General features: G+C 42.4%; 1 protein-coding gene across 2 annotated transcripts in view; it reads left to right on the plus strand.

The window, feature by feature from the left end:
- The window catches only part of Nipal2 (NIPA like domain containing 2), a 123,696-nt gene extending 109,444 nt beyond the window's left edge, over positions 1 to 14,252 (plus strand). The window contains exons 7-11 of one of the 2 annotated variants that reach the window (XM_029469394.2): positions 2,353 to 2,488; positions 4,313 to 4,401; positions 8,326 to 8,389; positions 9,459 to 9,553; positions 11,541 to 14,252. In XM_029469394.2, coding sequence (XP_029325254.1) covers positions 2,353 to 2,488; positions 4,313 to 4,401; positions 8,326 to 8,389; positions 9,459 to 9,553; positions 11,541 to 11,653 — 497 coding nt within the window. In that variant the 3' untranslated portion in view covers positions 11,654 to 14,252. The remainder of the gene's footprint in view (positions 1 to 2,352; positions 2,489 to 4,312; positions 4,402 to 8,325; positions 8,390 to 9,458; positions 9,554 to 11,540) is intronic. The other variant, XM_021183905.2, reaches the window with a different exon arrangement.
- Positions 14,253 to 21,740: the final 7,488 nt, after the last annotated feature.

Here is a 21,740-nt window from a genome sequence, read left to right on the forward strand (position 1 = left end):
TAGCTGTGATGAAAGGATGGACCATTTAGAGACTGCCGTATCCAGGGATCCATCCCATAATCAGCTTCTAAACGCTGACACCATTGCATACACTAGCAAGATTTTGCTGAAAGGACCCAAATATAGCTGTTTCTTGTGAGACGATGCTGGGGCCTAGCAAACACAGGAGTGGATGCTCATAGTCAGCTATTGGATGTATCACAGGGCTTCCAATGGAGAAGCTAGAGAAAGTACCCAAGGAGCTAAAGGGATCTGCAACCCTATTGTTGGAACAACATGATGTACTAACCAGAACCCCGGAGCTCTTGTCTCTAGCTGCATATGTATTGAAAGATGGCCTAGTCGGCCATCACTGGAAAGAGAGGCCCATTGGACTTGCAAACTTTATATGCCCCAATATAGGGGAATGCCAGGGCCAAAAGAATGGGAATGGGTGGGTTGGGAAGTGGGGGGTGCCATGGGGGCCTTTTGGGATAGCATTGGAAATGTAATTGAGGAAAATATGTAATAAAAATATTAAAAATTAAAAAAAAAGACAACACTTGTAAAAAGTCACTATACTGTAGACTATTTAAGGTGAGTCAATTCACTTAGCTTGAATCTTCTGTACCTAGAATACAGTCAGTGGTTAATAAATGTTTGCCTAATATTTGGTATACCAAAGGAGAAAAGCTAAATTTTGTCCATCCAGAAATAACATTCCATCCTCAAATTTGACTGGAGTTATAGACTTCAGGATTTGAAAGCATTTTTCAAAAACATTTTAGTGAATTATGCAGGGCTTTGTGAACTAACATTTTAAATACTGGAAGTTTGTTTCTTATATTAAATGAATGATCAAAGAATCATAAAGTTCTAAGAAATTTAGTTCAAATATAGGAAGGAAATAAGGAGGGAGGGAGCACACTTGATACCTGCTAGGAAAGGCAAAGTCAGTTTTCTCTAATGGAGTGCCATTGGATAAATCAATCACACTCTAGGACAGGTCCCACAAAAAAAAAAGAAAGAAAGAAAGAAAGAAAATGCCTAGTTTTTAAGTATTCTTTCCATTATAGATTATCTTCAGAATTAGAAAAATGAAATTATGGAGGTTCTTTACCTATTTTAATCTATTCTTTATTTATTTATATGATCTTTTAAAAAGCTAAAAGCTGATATATTATGACCATGTAAGCCAATGGTAATACAGAAGTATTCTATCACGTCACCTTTTGGCTTATAATTGTTTGATTTCATGTAAAAGTTACTTGTGAACTTTCCTTTTTATGTGCAGTGTGTCTGTGTTTGTTCATGCATGTGCCTTGCTCCTGTGAGTGTGTGAGACAGACTGAGGCTGACTTTGATAAGTCTTCCTCAGGTGCCTCTCCACCTTTCTGAGACAGTCTCACTGAACCTGAACTGTTTCAGCTAGGTTGGCTGGCCAGGAAGCTCCAGGACTCACTGTCTACACCACCCCAGCCCTAGCAGTATGATGATAGATGCACACTCAGATCCTGTGTTTACACAGCAAGCATTTCACCACTGAGCCATCTCCCTGGCCCCTACTTGATAATTTTCTATGGATTTCAGCTAAAGTATGAAATTGTTTGCAACTTAATTTCAAAGGGCCTAAGACAGATAGAAAGCACTGGATTCCTATAGAAATGTGAGAAGAAACTGCACACTGGTCTGACAGCCCACACCTAATCTGTCTTTCTTAATTGTCCAATGAAAGTTTGTTCTCACCAGAGTCCCTCCTCAGAGCAGAACATCAGTAGCTGCAGCTATGCGTCATAGTTATGGCTCAGTCTGAGAAATGAATATCAGTTCTGGTTCTGCTCCTCTTGATTATCTTTTTCAGAAAGAAGAGAGCAGGGTCTAAGCATTACCAAAAAGTCTTAGCATAACCCTCTGTAAATTCAGGGTACTCAGGAAGTCGCTTCATGTCCTGTCTCCTTGTCTATTTATCTTTGAACTTTTCCATCTTTTATCACTTTCCCTTTAAAGCTGCATTAGCACTCTGACCTCTTTCTTGCCTTCATTGCTTATGCCTTTTCCACCTACTAGTGATGACTGTCTCCATGGTATCCTTCCACAGGCAGGGCTTGAAGTGAGTACCTTCCTCCAGAACACGAAGGCACCGGGTTCCATAGCAAACCCAGCAGAACTCTATGCGAGCATGTGTGTGTGTGTGTGTGTGTGTGTGTGTGTGTGTGTGTGTGTGTGTGTGTGTGTCTGTGTGCGTATCCCTGTACCCTCACAAACATTGTTCTGAAACCTTAACTGGCACATTTGTTACTCCAGCAAGTAACCCTAAGATATATATCTGTGTCTGTCTCAGATGTGTATTTTATTTGTGTTTTTATCTTCTAGCCTCGTTGACTGTGATTTCTGTGAAGGCTGTCTCGGGCATGATCACTCTTTCTGTGACGGGTAAAATGCAGCTAACTTATGCCATCTTCTACATCATGCTTGTCATCATGATAGCCTCTTGCGTTTTCCAAGTCAAGTAAGTCAGTGTCTATAAATTCCATGGCCTTTCAGACTTCCTGTGATTCTCTGTGCACTGGCTTAGAAAGTAATTGAGCTGAAATACAATGGGTCTCTCAAGCTGTAGGACAACCAGCTCGTCCAGGCCCAGCATTGCTTTCTTCTTCCTTCCAGTCATTCATTTGTACTGAGCACTGCCTTTGTGTCTTATACATTCTAAGTGGGGCAGTGATCCAGCTAAGTGCGCTTGATGCTTCCCTGATGCTCCTCTGCTTGTAATTAATACCCATCTTACACAGGTTGTCATTAGCAATAAATCAAAGGGGCAGGTCCACATCCATGGTTTCACTCTAAATATAGAAATGCATGGACCCCTCCCCTCCGTCTCTTAGCTCATGCTCATTAATTACCTAGAGATGGACAAAACCAGACATTTGGCCTGGAGGAAAACCCTTTCCGCAGAACTTTGTATCTTTGGCCAGAGTTTCCTTCATACCCATGGGATTTGAGAATGATTGTTTCATGTTTCTCTTGGGCCCTAATACTAGTGACATGAAACCTTTTTAATTCCTGTACACCCCCCCCCATCTGCTTCAGTCACTCTCCCTACTTGCATGTTGTGATTGAATCTCTGCCTGCTAGGCTCTTAAGAGTGAGCCACAGAGTTCATCCCAAAATGCTATGCAGAAGCATCATCCCTGTGCCCAGAAGGAAGCCAGAGCTCAAGCTGCTAATGTAGAGGGCTGGTCCTACAGATGGCTGCAAGCTCTAAGTCTTGTGGGTTGTGAGTCCTGGGTCACTTCCTAAGACTGAGCATGTTTATCATACTTGAATATTGCTATTCTGCCACGTTTCTGAATCACTGGTACCACAACAGCGCCTGTGGGGTTTACTTATTAGTCTCATTATCCTTATACCACAGTTCATCAATTTAAAGGTAGACACAGCTAAAGGAAAACTGCATCCTGTCAACCTTATTTAACTCTCTCCACCATCACAAAGTGAAAATGTAGTCTTCCACCTTGATTCCCATTAAAATTGCCTGAGGAGGTTTGTTTAGACAAGTGTATTCACACACACACACACACACACACACACACACACACACACGCACGCACATGCACACACACCAGCACGTGCACACACACCAGCATGTGCACACACACTAGCTTTATTCACAAACCTCTATTTTTTTTTTCAGTTATTTTTAGACATCTGTAGCTCCTTGCTGGATCACAAGTCATGGAGTCACTTGCCCCACCTAACATCAGAGCTTTTGAAACCTCCCAGGTGATGCCCATGCAAAGCACTGCTTTGTCTCTGCTGGAGCTGCATTCCCACACAGCCAGTGTGGGGACATGAGTTCCTGATGGTGGCCACAGCCCCCACATGTGCTCTGCAGCTGGAGCATCAAGGGTTGCTTTTGAAATGTTAAACATTCTTTTGCTTCTCCATCTCCTTTCTTGGCATGTGGCATGTTAGTGGATGGCTATATGTTCCCAGATATGATATTTAACAGATTCTCGCATCTATCTTAATGAATCAACCCCAGTGTGATACTGGTCCAGCAGCTTGAATCACTTCCAACTCAAACTTCTGTGGCCTTACAATATGATTAATTGCTTTTCATTGTTACTGCTGTTGGTTTAAACAGACCATAAAAGCTGACATCTGATCTCATGCATCAGATGTGTCTAAGCTATGACTGCTGACTGGAGTGCCCTCTCACTACACTTCCTGTCCCTTTGTAGTTGTAGCTGCAGAGCATACATTTCTTGAAGTTATTGTTAGCTATTGCTGAGCGCTGCTAACCCAGAGCTTTGGTAAATGCCATCTTCCATAGGTTCCTGAATCAAGCCACAGAACTCTACACAATGACCACAGTGGTGCCGGTAAACCATGTTTTCTTTACAACCAGCGCTATCATCGCAGGTGAGTTCTGGCTTTCCACATCCCACCACAAGTACAAGATGCTCTCAGAGTCAAAGAGGGGGAGGGGAACAAGGAAGCTTTGGGAGCCTATGTCCCCAACTTGCAGCCAGCATCTGACTTCCTCCATACTCCTCTCCTTTGTGTGAATGCTCCCTGGTGTTCTCTGCTTCCTGAGGCAGCTCAGTGCTGTTTGGAATGACTCTCATTAAACGAATGTTCTAATGACATTGGAGTTCAAATGAGTTTCCTTATGAGTTCAAGATATTCACTGTGTTCGGCTTTCTTGGGTCTTCTGCTTGCAGCTCCTTTTATTCAAAGTGACTGAAAATTCCTCTTAAGTCTTGCTTCCAGGCCAAATACCCCCAATTCTCTAAACTCATCCCTCTGTGCCCCTCAGCACTCTAATGAAAGAATGGGGTCCCTGCCCTAGTTTATCATTGCGAGGAAGGCATGACAAACTTGTGCATTTGCTATGTCCTCTCTTACAGCTCTTGTATTTTAATGAATACTTTTTACATTGCAGAGATAGTAATGTTACAAAGAACAAACTTAAAATTTGGTCCAAATCAAAATACAATAGATTCAACTAAATCATTTATAAGTTTGATAATGATAGGTCCTGGCTCAGTAGCTTATTGATGTATTTGCCATTTTCTCATCAGGCTACTGATAGACAGTCAGCCTCCTGCCTCTGCATCCCCTGTGCTGGGATCACAGATGTGTGCTACCAGGCCCAGCCCAGTGAACAGCTTCTTGAAATAATTTATTCAACCTCTGTTTCCCAAAAAAATATTGAACCTTGAAGAAATGCTTTTAAAAAAGATTATATCCCAAGGCATTTTTTTTAAAGTGTCTAGTGCTTTCTGGGAACAGTCGGTGAGAAAATACTGTGTGTTGGTACATCCTAGAATTATCTGAAAGTTAAAATAAACAAAAAGTTACAGGCATGACATACAGTTTAATAATCAATATACAGAAAAATATAAAAAAGATAATGTAGCTCCCGGAACAGAAGGTTTTCCAGCTAACAGGGCTGATATAATGCTCAGGGCACTGAGAAATGGTGATTAGGAGTGCTGGAACTTTCTGGAAATGATAACATTCATCTGATGCTATCATGTAGAATGGCAGTTAAGCCTTTCACTGGCCATCTCCTCCCCACAACACAAGGTATAGCATAAAGTTGAAGTGACACCATTTTCTTCCTACTGAGTTAGTACATGTGGCTGGATTACAGCAGCCAGCAAGGACAAGGCTGCATGGTCATAGGCACCCTCATGGGCCTGAGGAGGTAGGTCCGCTCTCCCAGAATTGAATTTCATTGAATTTATCAAGGACCTTAAAAAAGTTCCTACTCTGCTTCTACAAGTCAACAGCAAAACCACAAGTGACCTGTTTTTAAAATGGGCAAAGAACCTAAGTGGTCCTGCAAAGAAAATATATATTTGCCAACAAGCAAATGAACATGTTCATCAGTTATCATCAAGTAAATAAAATGAGATGCCTCTTCACAGCCTTTAGGATAATGTCTATTTGGGGCTTGATTTTTTTTATTTATTTATTTATTTATTTATTTATTTATTTATTTATTTATTTTGTCTTTGTTTGGAGGACAGTGTCTTTCTATGTCATCGTTGCTGGCCTATAAATCACTTTGTAGATCAGTTTGGCCTAGAAATCACTATGTAGAGCAGGCTGGCCTCAAACTGACAGAGATATGCCTCCGCCTCCGCCTCTGCCTCCTGAGTAATAGGATTAATGGAATATGCCACCATGCCCAACCAAAAATTTATTTGTTGATGTGTTTGTCTGCATATTATACATCTATATACCAGAAGAATCCAATGATAGTACAGTTATAGGCAGTTGTAAGCGGCCATCTGGGTACCTGGAATTGAACTCAGGGCGTCTAGAAGAGCGGCTAATGTTCTTAACTGCAGAACAATCTCTCCAACCCTAGGGTGACCAGTATTACAAAAAAAATCAAGTATCAGCAAGGATATAAAACATTAGTCCTGTACCAATGATATAAGTGAAAATATAAAATGATATATAATATGCAGTTACTCAAAAAAAAATTTAATTATTGTACAGCCCAGCAATTCTACCCCTGTGTATGTACCCCCAAAATGAACAAAAAATTGTAGCATTGATCATAATAGTATCCAAAAGAGAAAAACAATCCCAGGATCCATTGACAGACGAGTGGACAGAAAATGTGTGATGAGTACCTATGATAGAATAGTATTCACCCCTGAAAAGGAAAAAGATTCTGCCACTGGCCCCAGTGTTGATGAAACAGAAGGACATTATTAAGAGAATCAAGCCAATTACAGAAAGAAAAATAGTGAGCTCATCTACTTGCGTCAAATTCATAGAAACAGAAAGAAAAACATGGAAAGGAAGAGTTGAAATGTTTGATCAGAACTTAGCTTCAAGCTTTCAAAATGAAAGAGTCATCAGATAGGATGGTAAATGTTACAATATGTATATTCTAATGTGTTTTAAAATAAAAAAATAGAAAGTCTCTGCTCTCTAAAACAGAAGTTCCACTTCCTGAAACCCATTCTGATGACACAAAAGTTTCCTAACACTGGGGGAGCTATGCACTGAGAAGCGCAGTACTGCTTGACTAAAGAGCAGAGACACAGGTTACAAGCCCTTAGAGGAATTAACATTAGGGTGCATTGACCTAGATTAACAAAAACTTTAACATGACTACAGAGAGGTCCATTACAATAGAGGGAGTGCTTGGGAAATACTCATCCATGTGAAACTCTCCAGCAGAACGGGTGTGGTGGCTCATTCTGTAAGTGGAGAGGTCAGGCTGAGACTGACCAGCCTTTCCTAAGAGCAGGGCTCACCCTGCTCACCATGATGTCCCCAGCATGGACAGCAGCACCTCCCTAAGAACAGCAAGTTTTCTCTGCCCAACTAGCAGAACGAGCACCCCCACCTGCACGCATACAGCTAGCTTAAATTATCCATGATTTAAAGATTTTCTACTTAGTAAAAGCTCTGCACAGTGTTTGGGACTTTAAATGAAGGAATCATTGGGACTCATAGAGAGAGAAGAGAAGCTCATCAAAGCCTCTGATAGATGCTTTTCTTCCTGTGGCCTACAGGAGAAAAGCAGAGGAAGGAAATAGCTCCATGGAGAAAAATGGAGCTAGGGCAACACCAAGTTGCCAGAGATTTTTCTAGTGCCCATTTGGGCATCTGGCCGGACTTACAGAACACAGGGCACAGCCAAAGGAATAGCAGAGCTTCAGCAGGCAGCCTGGGGTAGAGCCGCCATGCCAGTGGCCTCCTGATCCACTCAGACTCTCAGGGTAGGTTTACTAACTCCTGATAGGAAATGATCACTGGAGGTTTGTTTTCTTGCAAGTTCCACAGAGAAACCCTGGACTGGAAAAGGCATTTCTGTTTACAGTTCTGGGAATACAGCTTAGGCAGTAAAGTGCTTCCCATGCGAGCTGTGTCTGTGATCTCAGAGCTCACTAGCTAGCCAGCCCAGCCAAATGAGAGACCTCATCCCTAAAACCAAGGTGGTGGACAGCTCATGAGAAAAGACCCTGAGTTTATGCTCTGGCCTCTACACACACAGAAATGCATGTGCATGCATATGTCTATGCATGCACACACAAATACATGCATATGTAAGCAAAAATGAAATTTCTCCTTACAAAAATACATAGGTTTTATAACATTGATAATTATATTAAACCTAAAAGCCCATGTAACTTAACTTTTGAGTAGTTTATAATGTAAAAATAGCTCACAGAGTCTTTAGATTAAAATACTGAATGTGCATTTTAGGGGAAAGCACATATAGAAAAAAGTATTGACAATTTTTTTAAATAATGTATTGCTATTATAAATTCCCTTGCCCCAAAACTAACTTTGACCTCTGATCTTATATAGGCATCATATTTTACCAGGAATTCCTTGGTGCTGCTTTTCTCACTGTATTTATATATCTTTTTGGGTGAGTACATGTCTCAGAGGTATGTGAAGTTCTATTAGCTATCTATATGTGTATATCTATGTATACCTGAAATATAGAAAATTGGACCTTACTAGAATAAACATATTTTTCAACTTCCCACTCTACACAAGACTGTGCCCTTGGCTTTGCAGCTTTTGTATCCCTTTGAGAGTTCTGAAACATTGAGGATTTTCAGTTCCAGCCAAATCATGATAAATCCATGGATCTGTGCCCTATAGAACTCTATCAGGCCCACCTCTCCCTTGGAAACTCTTAGGTTAGATCTCTATTTGAGAAACATGGATACCTTTTGGATCACCCAAAATAAAAGGCCAAGCCTGTGGTAGATCCCTAGTTTAGGATTCAATAGCTTCGGGTTGGTACCTGCCCTTTCTGTCTTAAAGTACCCATTAGACCTCTTTTAGAGACTTGGTGGATATCACTGCTAACATTGTTGGCAAACAGAACTAAACCTCGAAGATGTGCTGCCAATCAATAGCTGCTTCCATTGGCTCAAGTATACCCATTAATGCTTAGCTGCTTCTTGATCTGCTATTCAGCATGACCATTGTTATGCAAACTGGAGCCTAGTCTATTTTCAACATAGGAAACCATCTATCTTAAAAATTCAATTTCATAAGACATCTGGGCGCGGCCAAACTTCTGGGGTCTGGAAACTATGACTACTCTTATGGCCAAGGACAATGAGATTTCTTAGAAAATTAAAGAATAACTTGTTTTGTACTCATATTGCATGCCAGTAATGGGTCTGGGCATGCATGGATAGAAAACGAGACCTAATGTCTACCCAAAGGGTTTAGAGCTTGAATTAGCCTCCAGATGGTGAAAACCTGGGGTAGAGAGTTATTGGAAGCTGCCCAGCTCTCTGCTCTGCGTATAACTATTTCTGGCTGTAAGAATTACAACTAGTTTGAAGCAGTTTACCATAAGAAATGGTATATACAAAACCGGTGGAATTTATGTCATCATGTAGAAGTTAGAGCTCAGCTATTTAATATCATGAGCTGTTTCAGTATTCCTGTGTTCTTTATTAATGTATTTCTTACAGGTGTTTTCTGTCATTCCTTGGAGTATTTTTAGTGACAAGAAATAGAGAAAAGGAACATCTACAACAGTCTTTTGTTGACTTTGGAAATATTCCTGGTAAGAAAAAGATATGTATTTTTTTCTCTAATGTATACTAGATTATCCTTGGGCCTGAGATGGCTCAGTGGGTAAAAGTGCTTGCCACCAAGCCTGATGACATGAGTTTGTTTCCTCAGACCCACATGGTGGAAGGAGATAACTTCCCACAGTGTTCTCACCTCTATGCATGCATACATACACACACAAATACATGTACATTTTTAAATACAAAAAAAATGTATCCTTAGAAATTAATTATTGTCTAGACTGAAGGAAAGGCCATCTAGAGACTGTCATACCTGGGGATCCATCTCATATACAGTCACCAAACCTGGACGCTATTGTAGATGCCGGAAAGTGCTTGCTGAGGGAAGCCTAATATGCTGTCTCCTGAGAGGCTCTGCCAGAGCCTGACATACAGAGGCAGATGCTCACAGCCAACCATTGGACTGAGCACAGGGAGGAGTTGGAGAAGGGACTGAAGGAGCTGAGGAGGTTTGCAGTCCTAGGAGGGAGCAACAGTGTCAACTGGCCAGATCTCCCGGAGCTCCCAGGGACTGGACCACCAACCAAAGATGGAGGGACTCATGGCTCCAGCCACATATGTGGCAGAGGATGGCCTTGTTGGACATCAGTGGTAGGAGCAGTCCTTGGGCCTGAGGGTGTTCGATGCCCCAGTTTAGAGGAATGCCAGGGAGGGAATACAGGAGTGGGTAGGTGAGTGGAAGAGTACCCTCATAGAGGCAGGGGGAGGGGTATGGGATAGGGGTCTTCTGAAGAAGAGACCTGAAAAGGGGAAAATGTTTGAAATGTAAATAAAGAAATATCCAGTTTTTAAAAAGAGAGAGAGAGAGTAGTTAACCAACACACACACACACAATGAAAGAAATTAATCAATGTCAGCATTATTTGGGGTATTAACATAAAAACAAAATTTTTGCCTCAAGAAGTGTGTTTAGTGATGAGGCTCTGGGAGGTGTAGTGTTGGCAGTCTATCTATGCAACTGTTGAAATGACCAGGCTTCTTTGATGTGCGTTACCTGGTGGATCTCTTTATTGGGTTTCCTTAAAGAGTCAGTGGACATGGATGCATGGGGAATGGCAGATGCCCGACACCTATGACCCTTTGATAGGACGTCCAGGGACTGAGCATCACTCTTGAGGAAGGCTGAGGCAGCTGCTCTTGCAGATTGAGTCAATGAGTATCATCTTCTCAATGCTCATTTCCACTGAGAAACAACTCACCTTGGGTGCGTAGAGTACACAACAGAAGCAAAATCAACCTGTGTTTCCTGTCCTCCCAGCTTCAGCCAGCCATTCATTCCTAGCTCTTTGAGGGATTCGAGGTCACCTACAAGTTGCTGTGTAATAGAAGATAGTTCTGTCCACCATTCTATTAGTGTTGTGCCTTTAAAACCAGAATCATTTCTCTGAGATTGATGAATGGAGGCCGAGGAAATGTGTTTGGTATTCTTTGCCATGAGAGCTACCTCATCAACACACAGTGACAGAACAGACGTTTGTAACAACGATGCTTATTATGGCTTGCTTAAAACTGCTTTTGGGGTAGGGGAAGAAACAAAAATGCTGGAAAATAAAACGATTTTTTTTGTTTGGTTTTAAACTATTTTCTACTTCACAAAGCCTCATGTATAGGACCGGCAATGGCTTTTAAAGCTCCTGGCCCATAATGTTTTCCTTTGCTGTTATATGGACAGCAGTGTCTGGAGATGTGAGTAAGTTATGTGGCTCTCCTGATTGTTCCAACCTGTCCTATGCCCAGTACAGGGTGGGCAGACGTCATGTAGACGAGCATGTGACCATGTGACAAGTGCTATGAGATTTCTGTGGGACTTTCTTCCTTGACATTTTACCTTTTTCATTGAGAGGATAACCACATAGTATTTTTTAAAGGCATAAAATGTGGCCAGAACTGAAGAGAAATTATTAGGACATTTTTATCTTTAAGAGCTCCAAAGGTCTTTTATGATTATTATCTCCATAGGGAAACAAATGTTGGACAAAGTACAACCAGATTCAAATGGCTTATCCTATGGAACCTTGCCTGATGGAGGCGACTCAACAAGGGGCCAATGTGGAGAGAAGAAAGAATCCTAGGTTGACAAGAAGGATGGCTGTTGGCCTGCTATTCAATACCACCTTTTAAAGGATTGCACATGTTCGTTCTGTGTCAGCAGCTATTTCATGCTGACATGTGTGCACATTAGATTCACTTCTTTCCCCCACTGTAGACAATCAGGGCCTTCCTAATCTCTAACAGTCTAATGCTTTCATGGAATGTAACTGCGAGTGCTCCCCACACCCTGCATCTCTCCCTAGCAATCATCTAGCTGGATCTTAATGAGAGCCTGGCTGCTGGAGCAAGAATGTCACACAAAAATGTGCACTCGAGATCTGGCCATAGAAGGTAGAGGTTGCTTCTCCATGTGGCTTGCAGAATGTGCTTGTTGGCTTCAAAAACACCCTCTCACACTACAACCTTAGTCTTTAAAGGAAGATTTGATGTGCTTGTCCTTGGGCGCCTTCTATGAACCTCTCTTAAGGAACTGACTCCTTTTTCCCTGTTGTATGGCAAGTCACTGTCTCAGCCAATTCTATTAAAAATCTTCCTTTGAAAATAAAGAGCCTCATTACAAAATTAAGTTTACAGGGTTGTTCTGTAATGGCATCTGCTAAAAACTCTAAGACTGCTAGTGACATTCTATAGGGGGAGCATTTACAACATATGACTGTGCTCACCTCTGAGGCATATAGACTACAATTCAAACAACACACATATTATCACGGTCTCTGCATGAGTAAAGTGTTAAAATAGCTAAAACTCTAGAATGGTAGCATTTTCTCCAGCCTACACAGAAACTCAAGAAAAACTGTCATATGCCTTAAATTGTTACACATCCTATACTTTATCAGTGGGTTTCTACATCTTAACTTATGATACAAGTCTCAAAATGGTATTTAGTTTCTTAAGATATTTATACTGCACACTGTTTCCCCCCCCCCAAGTCCTCTAAATTTTTCTCCTTTTTCTAGAAAAGGAAAATCAGAGTTAGAGAAGAGGGTTTCAGCTCCTTGAATCTGGCCATAGAATATAGCCATGAGGTAAAACCTGAGCATAGGTGGCCTGTGTCCCCATGACTCTGTGACCACCTGCCATGTCTAACATAATGATGTTTCCTCATGCTCGTGGGCCTGAGTACCAGAGGCTTTGCACAAAGATCTCTGGCTAGGCCTGGTGCGAGGGTTCCGGTGAAGGGAATCGAGTGTGGGCAGGGAGGGGACAAATTTATTGTAACCAAATAAGAAGGCTCATCCTTAATGATATTTTAAAGCCTCGGGTCACTCAAACCAGGTCACTCAAGAATTGTGTTTGTGCATGGTGCTAAACCCAGAGCTAATGAAATACCAACCTGAACTATTTCTAGTCTTTTAATTTTTCCTATTATAACCTGAACTCCCGACCAAATTGGAATATCCCAAAGCCCACGCATAGTTTCTGAACTCTGGATAGCTATCAGCAATTCCTCCACCTTGAAAATTATCCATTGATCTAGCTGCTACAGTCATATAATTAACAATGTTTTACTGAGTGGGGGCAGTGTGTTGGCTCTGAGAGGTTCAGCTATGTTATGTATCCAGTGCCTTGAACTATGTGTTTCTAGTAAATCTTGACATTGGTTTCAAAAATTGGGAAAAGGGTTTTACTTGAACTATAGGACCATATTCGTAGCTACAGCACCTAGTTGTGAGCACTGTAGAATTTTGCAGAGAGAAACTTAACAATGGTTTGTTTGTACCCTCCAACATTTATACTGATGGTTTGAAGAAAAGAAATTTATGCAATACAGGGATGCTTTTGAAATCAAGATTACACATATAATGTATTCAGACCTAGTTTCACTGAATATGGTGCACCAGACAAAGGTGAAAAGAAGTGTTAGTCTACTGACTTATAGGATGCTTTGTTTGTCTTTCTCTGTAGTACTTAGTGCCTGACAACCAAAGCCATCCCATTCCTTCTGGCATTGTGAGCTGGGAACCCTTGGCCAACATTTGGCTCATCTGACTATTTGTCTAGACCAAGGACTAGCAAACTTTTTTAGTAAAGACAAAGTAAATATTTGAGGGTTTGTGTTGTCCATGTGGTATCTGTCCCCCCTACCCAGCTGCCCCATAATAGCATAAATGTAGCCATGGACAAGATGTAAACAAATAATAATGAATGTACGCCAACAGTTATTAAAAAAAAAATAGTCACCAATCTATGTCTGTACTTTGCCAAGCTCTGGTCTAAACTCTTTTCACTTTGCTATGCAACTGATTTTTCTTGTTTCTTGGGCACTGGATAGCTAAAAAGTAAAACATTAACACTTCTTGGTTTGTGACAAATCAGATACTTGATATTTGCATTAAGATCATTTTGCTTATATGAGAAATAAATGTATTTGTTTTGAGTTTATTCTCAGAGTCCAACTGTGTCTCTTTGTAAAGCAGTGGTTCTTTTACAGATACCACTAAGCATGCTGGAAGAATTTCTCCAGTCTCATGCACCACGTTGATAATAACTTTGGGAGCTATCTCTCATGCAGTTGACTAGCACACAGATCTCTCATGTCTGACAGCTGAGTTTAAATGCTTGCTTACCCTATGCTACAATACTTTCGTTACAAAAATCCCTTGAAAACTAATAAAGTAAGTTTTTTTCAAGCAAAGATTGAGAATGTATTCATTACAAACACACACACAACAACAATAACATATACAGCCCTAGGGTTTCTGTTCTGTAGTGGAAAAAGAAAAAAAAAAGAGGCAGATTGTGTAAATGAGGACAATTTCATTGCTACTCAAGAGTGATGTGACAGCATCTAAGTTTGGCTCTAAAGGAAGGAGTGTGATGGTGGACATGGCTGAAAGGAAGGGAAATATCGAGCTGAGCTCCTGAGGCCACTCTGGTCTCCAGGCATACAGCACACCACAATACTGATGATACATGCTCAGCCACTTTGAAGGCTGCCTCTGGGGTGACAATTTGATAGTGATATAAAGGATATAAATATACCAGTTTGCCTTATGCAAACTCTGAGGCTTGTAATTAGGGCCATCTGTGAACAAGCAACTACAAACCTAATGTATGTGTCTGGCACTTGTCAATACTTCCCCCAAATCCAGCCTTTTTACTATAAAAAGTTGTCCCTTTTATAATGACATATAAGTGGGATCATAGAATAAAAAGCATTTGAGCCTGACTTCTTTCATTTCTTAGCACACATTTATCTTCCCTTCATGTCCTTCATAGTTTCATAGTCTTTCAGTCAGATTGCTAGATTAAACACCACACGTTTTGCAGTGCTAAGAGCTCAAAACTGAACCTAACATGATTGTGTGAGGAATTCTCAGACAGTTTCTAATCGTTAGACTCATCAACAGTCTAGCTCTTGTTAAGCCATCTAGAAAAAAGAAATAAAGAAATCCACACATACACAGTTTCAAGTATAGACCAGTTTGGGGCTTTTGAACACAGTGCTTTAAAATAGTGCTTTAGCAATTGTGGCAAATAGAAGGAAGAGCCTTCCCACCCAGGAATCTTTGTGCCTGCCACCTTTCCTATCATCCTGAGGGTACCACACAACACACTGCCCTGTGCCAGGAGAATAAATCAGTTACAGGAGCTATGGCCCAACTAGGAAAACTCTTTCAATTTGGGTCTTTACTGAGTGTTACAGAGTCCCAACTACAGCATGAAAGAGGATTATCAAACCCATAACAAATAATTGATTCTTCAAGATGCACCCAGATGACCAAGCCATTGCTAGAAAGTTCACAGAGTCCCAGGCAAGATGCAACATCATCTCCATGTCCCGGGAAAGACCCTCCTTCCAAGGGATCCGGCAAGTCCACAACAGACACAGCTGGCCCGTTTCTGTTGGAGCAGTTGGTGTGGACCAAAACCCTTCGCACATTTGAGCTGCTGTCATGCAAACTTGAGGCAATCCTTCCAGCACATATGTATCCCACTTCTAGAACCTTCCCTTTCATGGTTCTAATTTTAAAATGGCCTCAGACATTTTCTGCAGTTTGAGCTCTCCTCTCTCTGTCCAGAGACCTCACCTAAGCCTTCTGAACACAATGTACCTACAAGGAAATGAGTCAGCTTAAGAGTGCCTCATCTAGAGACTCAAACCTTAGGATAGCTGCATGATTATAGACTACTCACCCAAATACCACATGACTCAAATTGGCAATTACTCATGAGGTCACTAGGTCAAAATTGATTGCCTACTATTTTAGTATTTGGTTTAGTGGGTTTTTTAGAGCAGTTTTGATTTTACTTCTTGAACATTGAGCAGAAGGTACAGAAATTTCCGTTATAATTCCAGTCCCCATGCTTGCAAAGCCTCTCCCTTATCAATGAACTCACAAGTTTGGGGGGTTTTATGTTGTTGTTTGGTTTGGTTTGATTTTGGGGGTCTATTGTTGTTTGGTTTGGGGATTTTTTGGTTTTTGTTTTTTGTTTGTTTGTTTTGTCAGCTTGCTATAAGCTAGAGTTATCTGTGAGATGGGAACAACAGTTGAAAAATTCCTCCATTCAATTGGCCTGTAGATAAGCCTGAGGAGCAGCTTCTTGATTAGTGATTAATGAAGAAAGGCCCAACCTTTTGTGGGTGGTGCCACCAAGGGCTGGTGGTCCTCGGAGCTATAAGAGTCTGAGGCTGGGCATGGTGGCCCGCACCTTTAATCCTAGGACCTGCAGAAGCAGGGGGATCTCTGTGACTCTGAGGCCACCCTAGTCTACAAATCAAGTTTCATGGCTGCCAGAGAGAGAGAGAGAGAAAGAGAAAGAGAGAGAGAGAGAGAGAGGAAAGCAGGCTGAGAGGCTGAGCAAGGCAGGAAGAGCAAGCCAGGAAGTAGCATTCCTTCATGGCTTCTGCTTCAGGTCCTGCCCTAACTTCCTTCAGTGATGGTCTGTGATGTGGAAGTATAACAAAATAAACCCTTTCCTCCCGAAGTTGCTATAGTCATGGTGTTTCATCACAGCAATGGTAAACCATAACTAAGACAACAGTCAGCACTGTTAAGACTGTTCTTTCAGAGGTCATGAGTTCAAATCCCAGCAACCCATGGTGGCTCACAATCATCCATAATGAGAAACAAAACAACCTATGGGCCGGAGTGAGTGTGACCTGGAGCAAGCATGACCAGAGCAAGAGAGAAAAGAGAAGGGGAGAAAAAAAGATCCTCTCTCTAAATGTGTTTGTGTTCACATGTATGTTCAGGTGCACACATTTGTTCAGGTGCAGACATGTATATGGAAGGCCCTGGTTGATGGCAGGAGTCTTCCTTGATTGCCCTCTTCCTTATTTTTGAGACAGGGTCTATCACTTGAATCCAGGACTCATTGGCAGGGCTAGTCTTTTGCTATGGAGATTCCCCAAGTTCTAAAATTACCAAATTATACCCCAGCACTTACATAGGTCCTGAGGTTCTGAGCTGTCATCCTCACATGTGTGCAGTAAGAGCTTGAGCCACTGAGCAATCTCCCTGGCCCTAACAATTAAGGTTCTTAGAGGGACATCAGCCTGGTTTTCTTGGGTGGCCTCTAAAAGTAGTAGGTATCCTTTAATAATATAGAAAAGGGGGAAATCCAGACTCAGTCACTTGAAAATGGAGGCAGAAATGAGGGTCTTGAAATCACAACAGAGAATTCCTGGAGCCATGTGAACCCTGGAAGAGATCAAGGATGACTCTCCCTTCACAGGGAGCACTGGCCTCTTAACCTTTGATTTGTATTTATATCTCAAGAAGGAAATATATTTATTTCTGTTGCTTCAGGCCACCAAGCATATGACAATTTGTTGCAGTAACCTAAAAAATGAACATACAGATTAACATGGTCTTTGAAGGGCCAGGACATAGGAGAAAACCTCGGCAAATAGACTCTGCATATCCTGGTAACATGGGGAGGCCCCTCCACTGGCCTCCAGTGGCTGGAGCTGATGTACATTTAAGAGTTTGGACTAAGCCGGGCGTGGTGGCACACGCCTTTAATCCCAGCACTTGGGAGGCAGAGGCAGGTGGATTTCTGAGTTCGAGGCCAGCCTGGTCTACAAAGTGAGTTCCAGGACAGCCAGGGCTATACAGAGAAACCCTGTCTCGAAAAACCAAAAAAAAAAAAAAAAAAAAAAAGAGTTTGGACTAGACTTGAGAAGAAAATGGTGGCATTTGCTTTGTGTCTAAGAATGCAATATGGATATGAATATAGTATTAGGACTTTAGTGACTGAGAGATGGCCCAGCCAATAAAAATGCTTGTCACATAAACATGAGGACCTGAGTTCAGTATACCAGTCAATGAGCTCCAGGGTCAGTGTGGTATCCTCCCCAAAATTGAAAAGGACACCTAATGTTCACCTCTGGCCTCTGTAGCACAGCACTCACAGATGTGAACGTTCACACACATATTAGTCACTTTTCTAGTTGGTGTCATCAAACCTATGGTAGAGACAACCTAAGAGAAAAGGTTGATTTGGCTCACAACTTCACAAGTTTTAGTTGAGCACAGTGGAAGATATGGTGGTGAGACAGGTTCCCCATGCCGCGGAAATGTAGTAATAGAATGAATACAACAGGAGAGCAGGAAAAGCAGACTGGGTAGAGCAGAGGTCTGTTTTAGGGAGCTCTTGGGGACCTAGCCTGGTTCTGGAGGCCACAGGTGTGTGCAGCTCACCCCCTACACACACTTTAGGGACACACATACAACCACACCCACTCTGTCCCCAGCCAGCCAAGAGGGGACTACTGGACACCAAAAATACCCAATATTCACAGGCTTACTGGGTTGTAGCCTCCCTCAGCCTTGAAGCAGGCTGATCCAGACTTTGACCTTGCTGCCACTAAGAAGGAGATTATCTAGGGTAGATGCTACACACACTCCAGTGAAGTTTGCTTGGCAGGCCAAGAGGCCTGGGAGCACTCACAAGGCAAAAAGTTTCAGAGAAACTCACCTCCTAGAATCTTGGTGTTCTCATAACCCGTATACTCATACCCTATCCCCGTGTTAGTCTGGTGTATGGATCTACGTGCTCTCTTTTAGTATTATTTTATTATAAGTACCTTTAAAGATTGAATTCTGACATAGCTAAGCCTTCACCAGTGTTCCAACATCCTAGAAAATCCTTGAAGCCGACAAACTTGGAATTCAGTAGGAATTCAGTAAGAAGGCTATCTATTCAGTAACATTCAAATTTACTTCTAGTAGAAACAGTGAAACTAACTAGGCATTACAAAGAATGGAACAAGAATAGCTCAGGGCTAGTCTGTAGAGTGATTACTTAGGACAATAGCCAGTCTTACCCAGACAAGGGAATACAGTATGGCCTAGGGAATAGGGGGATTTACCATGAAAGAGTTAGGGAATCCCACTGAGATAGGAATCTTCACTACAGCCAGGTATAGCAGACTATATTGCATATTAGAAGCAAGTTGGTGAATTCTTCTGACAAATGGAGATTCTCCACAGATACTTAAAAGTTACACTCATACAAGAATTTATCAAGGTCTAGGAAATAGGAGGTTTATGGTATTGCATTATTCATGAGAAGGTCTGCTAAAGCAGAACCCCCAGGCACTAGATTTCACAAGGCTCAAAGTAGTAGCACAAATTATGACTAGGGTGTGAAATCCTTACCTGTCATTAGCTGACCCTAGGCAGGACAGTTTTAACTTTACTGTAAATATTACCTGGTTCCTGTAAGTCCTTTTGAAGTCATTCCTTTGTTTTGTGCCAGGTAATTTCAACATACTTTGCCTGCTGTGACATCCTACCCCCTTTATTTTCTGTATTATATAAGACTGGTGTTCACTTTGTGAAAATACATTCAGAGTCTACACAACCTCTTGTGTTGCATCTGTCTGTCATTCACTGACTCCTTGCCCATCTGCAACCAGAGATCTGTTCTACACAGACAGGGACCAAAGAGAGTCTGCAGAAGGTAGAGCCTTCTGACCTTGACGGTTCTATTTGCTCTTCTCCAAGACTCTGCTTCCTGCTGAAAGGTCCTTGAGACCTTCCAGAGACACACGCTATAGATCACCTATGGGCTGGCTCCAGGTACCAAGAATGGGCTGGCGGGGGATGGGCCTACCCTCTTTATAAGCCCAGACTCTCAGTAAACTTCAGAGGCTTTGAACAGAAATGTTTGTCTTGGCCTCGTTCTTTTCTCGCTGTCTGATCTCTTTCAGCCCCAGCCCACCTTTTAGGGGAACCCAGTTCACATGGCCGCAGGTGGCTACACTGGGCCTAGAAAACAACAGTTAAATGTGGTTTCAGGCACCATAAACATGGGCACTGTCTCAGATTATAGTTCAAACCACAAGGACAGTGGAACTCAATAAGCACAGCAGGCAGTATTCAGATAAGAAAAGGGGAGCCTTTGAATGTGACCAGAGAGCCCTGGTAGATTGCCTGGCTTAATCTGAATGAACATTACCTCATTAGTTTTTAAAGGCTTAGTGTCTCTCATGTATCTATCTAAAGATGGCTCAGGCATGGCTAAGCGAAAGCACTGGTACAAAAAGGAATGCCGAGGATGTGGGGCAGAAGGGGAACCCTCTTCAAAGTGAAAAGAAAAAGATCAGTCTCCCGGTCAAAAAGCAGCTAGAATTCAGAACACAACAACAAAGGAACCCTTCAAGGATCCTCCATCCTGTCTACCAGAGAGTGTACAGCTAAGCAGGTGGGTCAAGACAAACTAGAGAAGTAAATTAATGAGAGTAAGAAGAGCCCCTCCTGATAGAGCAAGCTTTACTATACTACCACCAGCAGCAGCACCAATACCACCCCCAACCCCAGTACCATCACCAGCAGCAGCAGCAGCAGCAGCACCGCCACCACACCACCACCACCCCAGCAGCAACAGCAGCAGCACCACCAACAGCAACAGCAACAACAACAACAACAACACTCCACCAACACCACCAGCAGCAGCAACAGCACCATCACTGCCACCATTACTCAGCACCACCACCACTAGCAGAAGCACCACCACCATCATACTACCACCAGCAGAAGCAGCAGCAGCACCATCACCACCACCAGCAGCAGTAGCACTACCACATACTGCAAGCTAGGAATTCTAAAGCTCTGCCTTCAGGACTAGATGGTGTATATCAGTCTCCTGGAGCCCTCCTTCCAACTGCTCACTCCCCACTATCTCCAGGGATCTGGGCATTCTTCAGCTATCTTCCCTTTGGGGTATGGGGGTATTGTAGTGGCAGCCTAGGACACTGCTGCTACCCAGGGCACAACAGCATATTGGACCTGTAAAGGGCAGCAATCTGTCTCCAGGCACAGTGGACTGGCTGAACATTGTACAGCCTTATCTAAAGTGAACCACCTATTTCCTGCTGGGCTGGCTCAGTCCCTGACCTTCCAAGTTCTCCACAGAGTAGACCTTCATCCAAACCATGACTGAGGAATGACAGCCTGGAATCTACACTCATTTTCCACTGAAACAAGGGAGAGTAAAGATGGCACCAAACAAAACCAGCTTCTGACACTTCCTGTTTACTCTTTCCACAGAGTCTCCTTGGCCAGGGGCTCTAGGGGCTAGAGAGCCCTTCTTCAGGGAACACAAAAAGCCGTTTTGGGTTTTCTAGAGTTGTTTTTTCTTCCATGTTTCTACGACCCACCTTTTGTTACTTGCAAGTTCAGTCACAATATCTTTCTTTCTACCACTATTCAGAGATAGGCAGGTTGCTTCTTATATGCTCCCTATATGCCCTTGCTGACCTCCCACTGTCCTGTCTATACAGAACGCTAATTAAGTTAGAACTTCTGAATAAGATGTAGGAGACATGACACAAACGTGAAAGGACTGGGGAACCTGAGACCTGTGCCTGGCACCAACACTCTTTCACTTCACAACAATGTGAACAAGTGACATCAGAATTAACCCCTGGCACACCCAGGCCAGGCAGGAAAAGCTACCCAAAAGAACTGAGCAGTGCCCCCCCTCCCAAGACATTGGATATAACACACACATGGATGACTGCGAGTCCCTTCTTATAGCCACTGGGATGTTGAGCATGTTTGGACAGAGTGATGAATGAGCCATTTCTGCGTGGCCAAAGATGAGAGGTCTTTGTTGCCGATTGGTGATTGGCCCTTCCCACAACCCACACAATAC

The sequence above is a fragment of the Mus caroli genome, unplaced genomic scaffold (assembly GCF_978045245.1).
Source record: "Mus caroli unplaced genomic scaffold, Mus_caroli_1 scaffold_16, whole genome shotgun sequence".
In the NCBI taxonomy this organism is placed as follows: domain Eukaryota; kingdom Metazoa; phylum Chordata; class Mammalia; order Rodentia; family Muridae; genus Mus; species Mus caroli.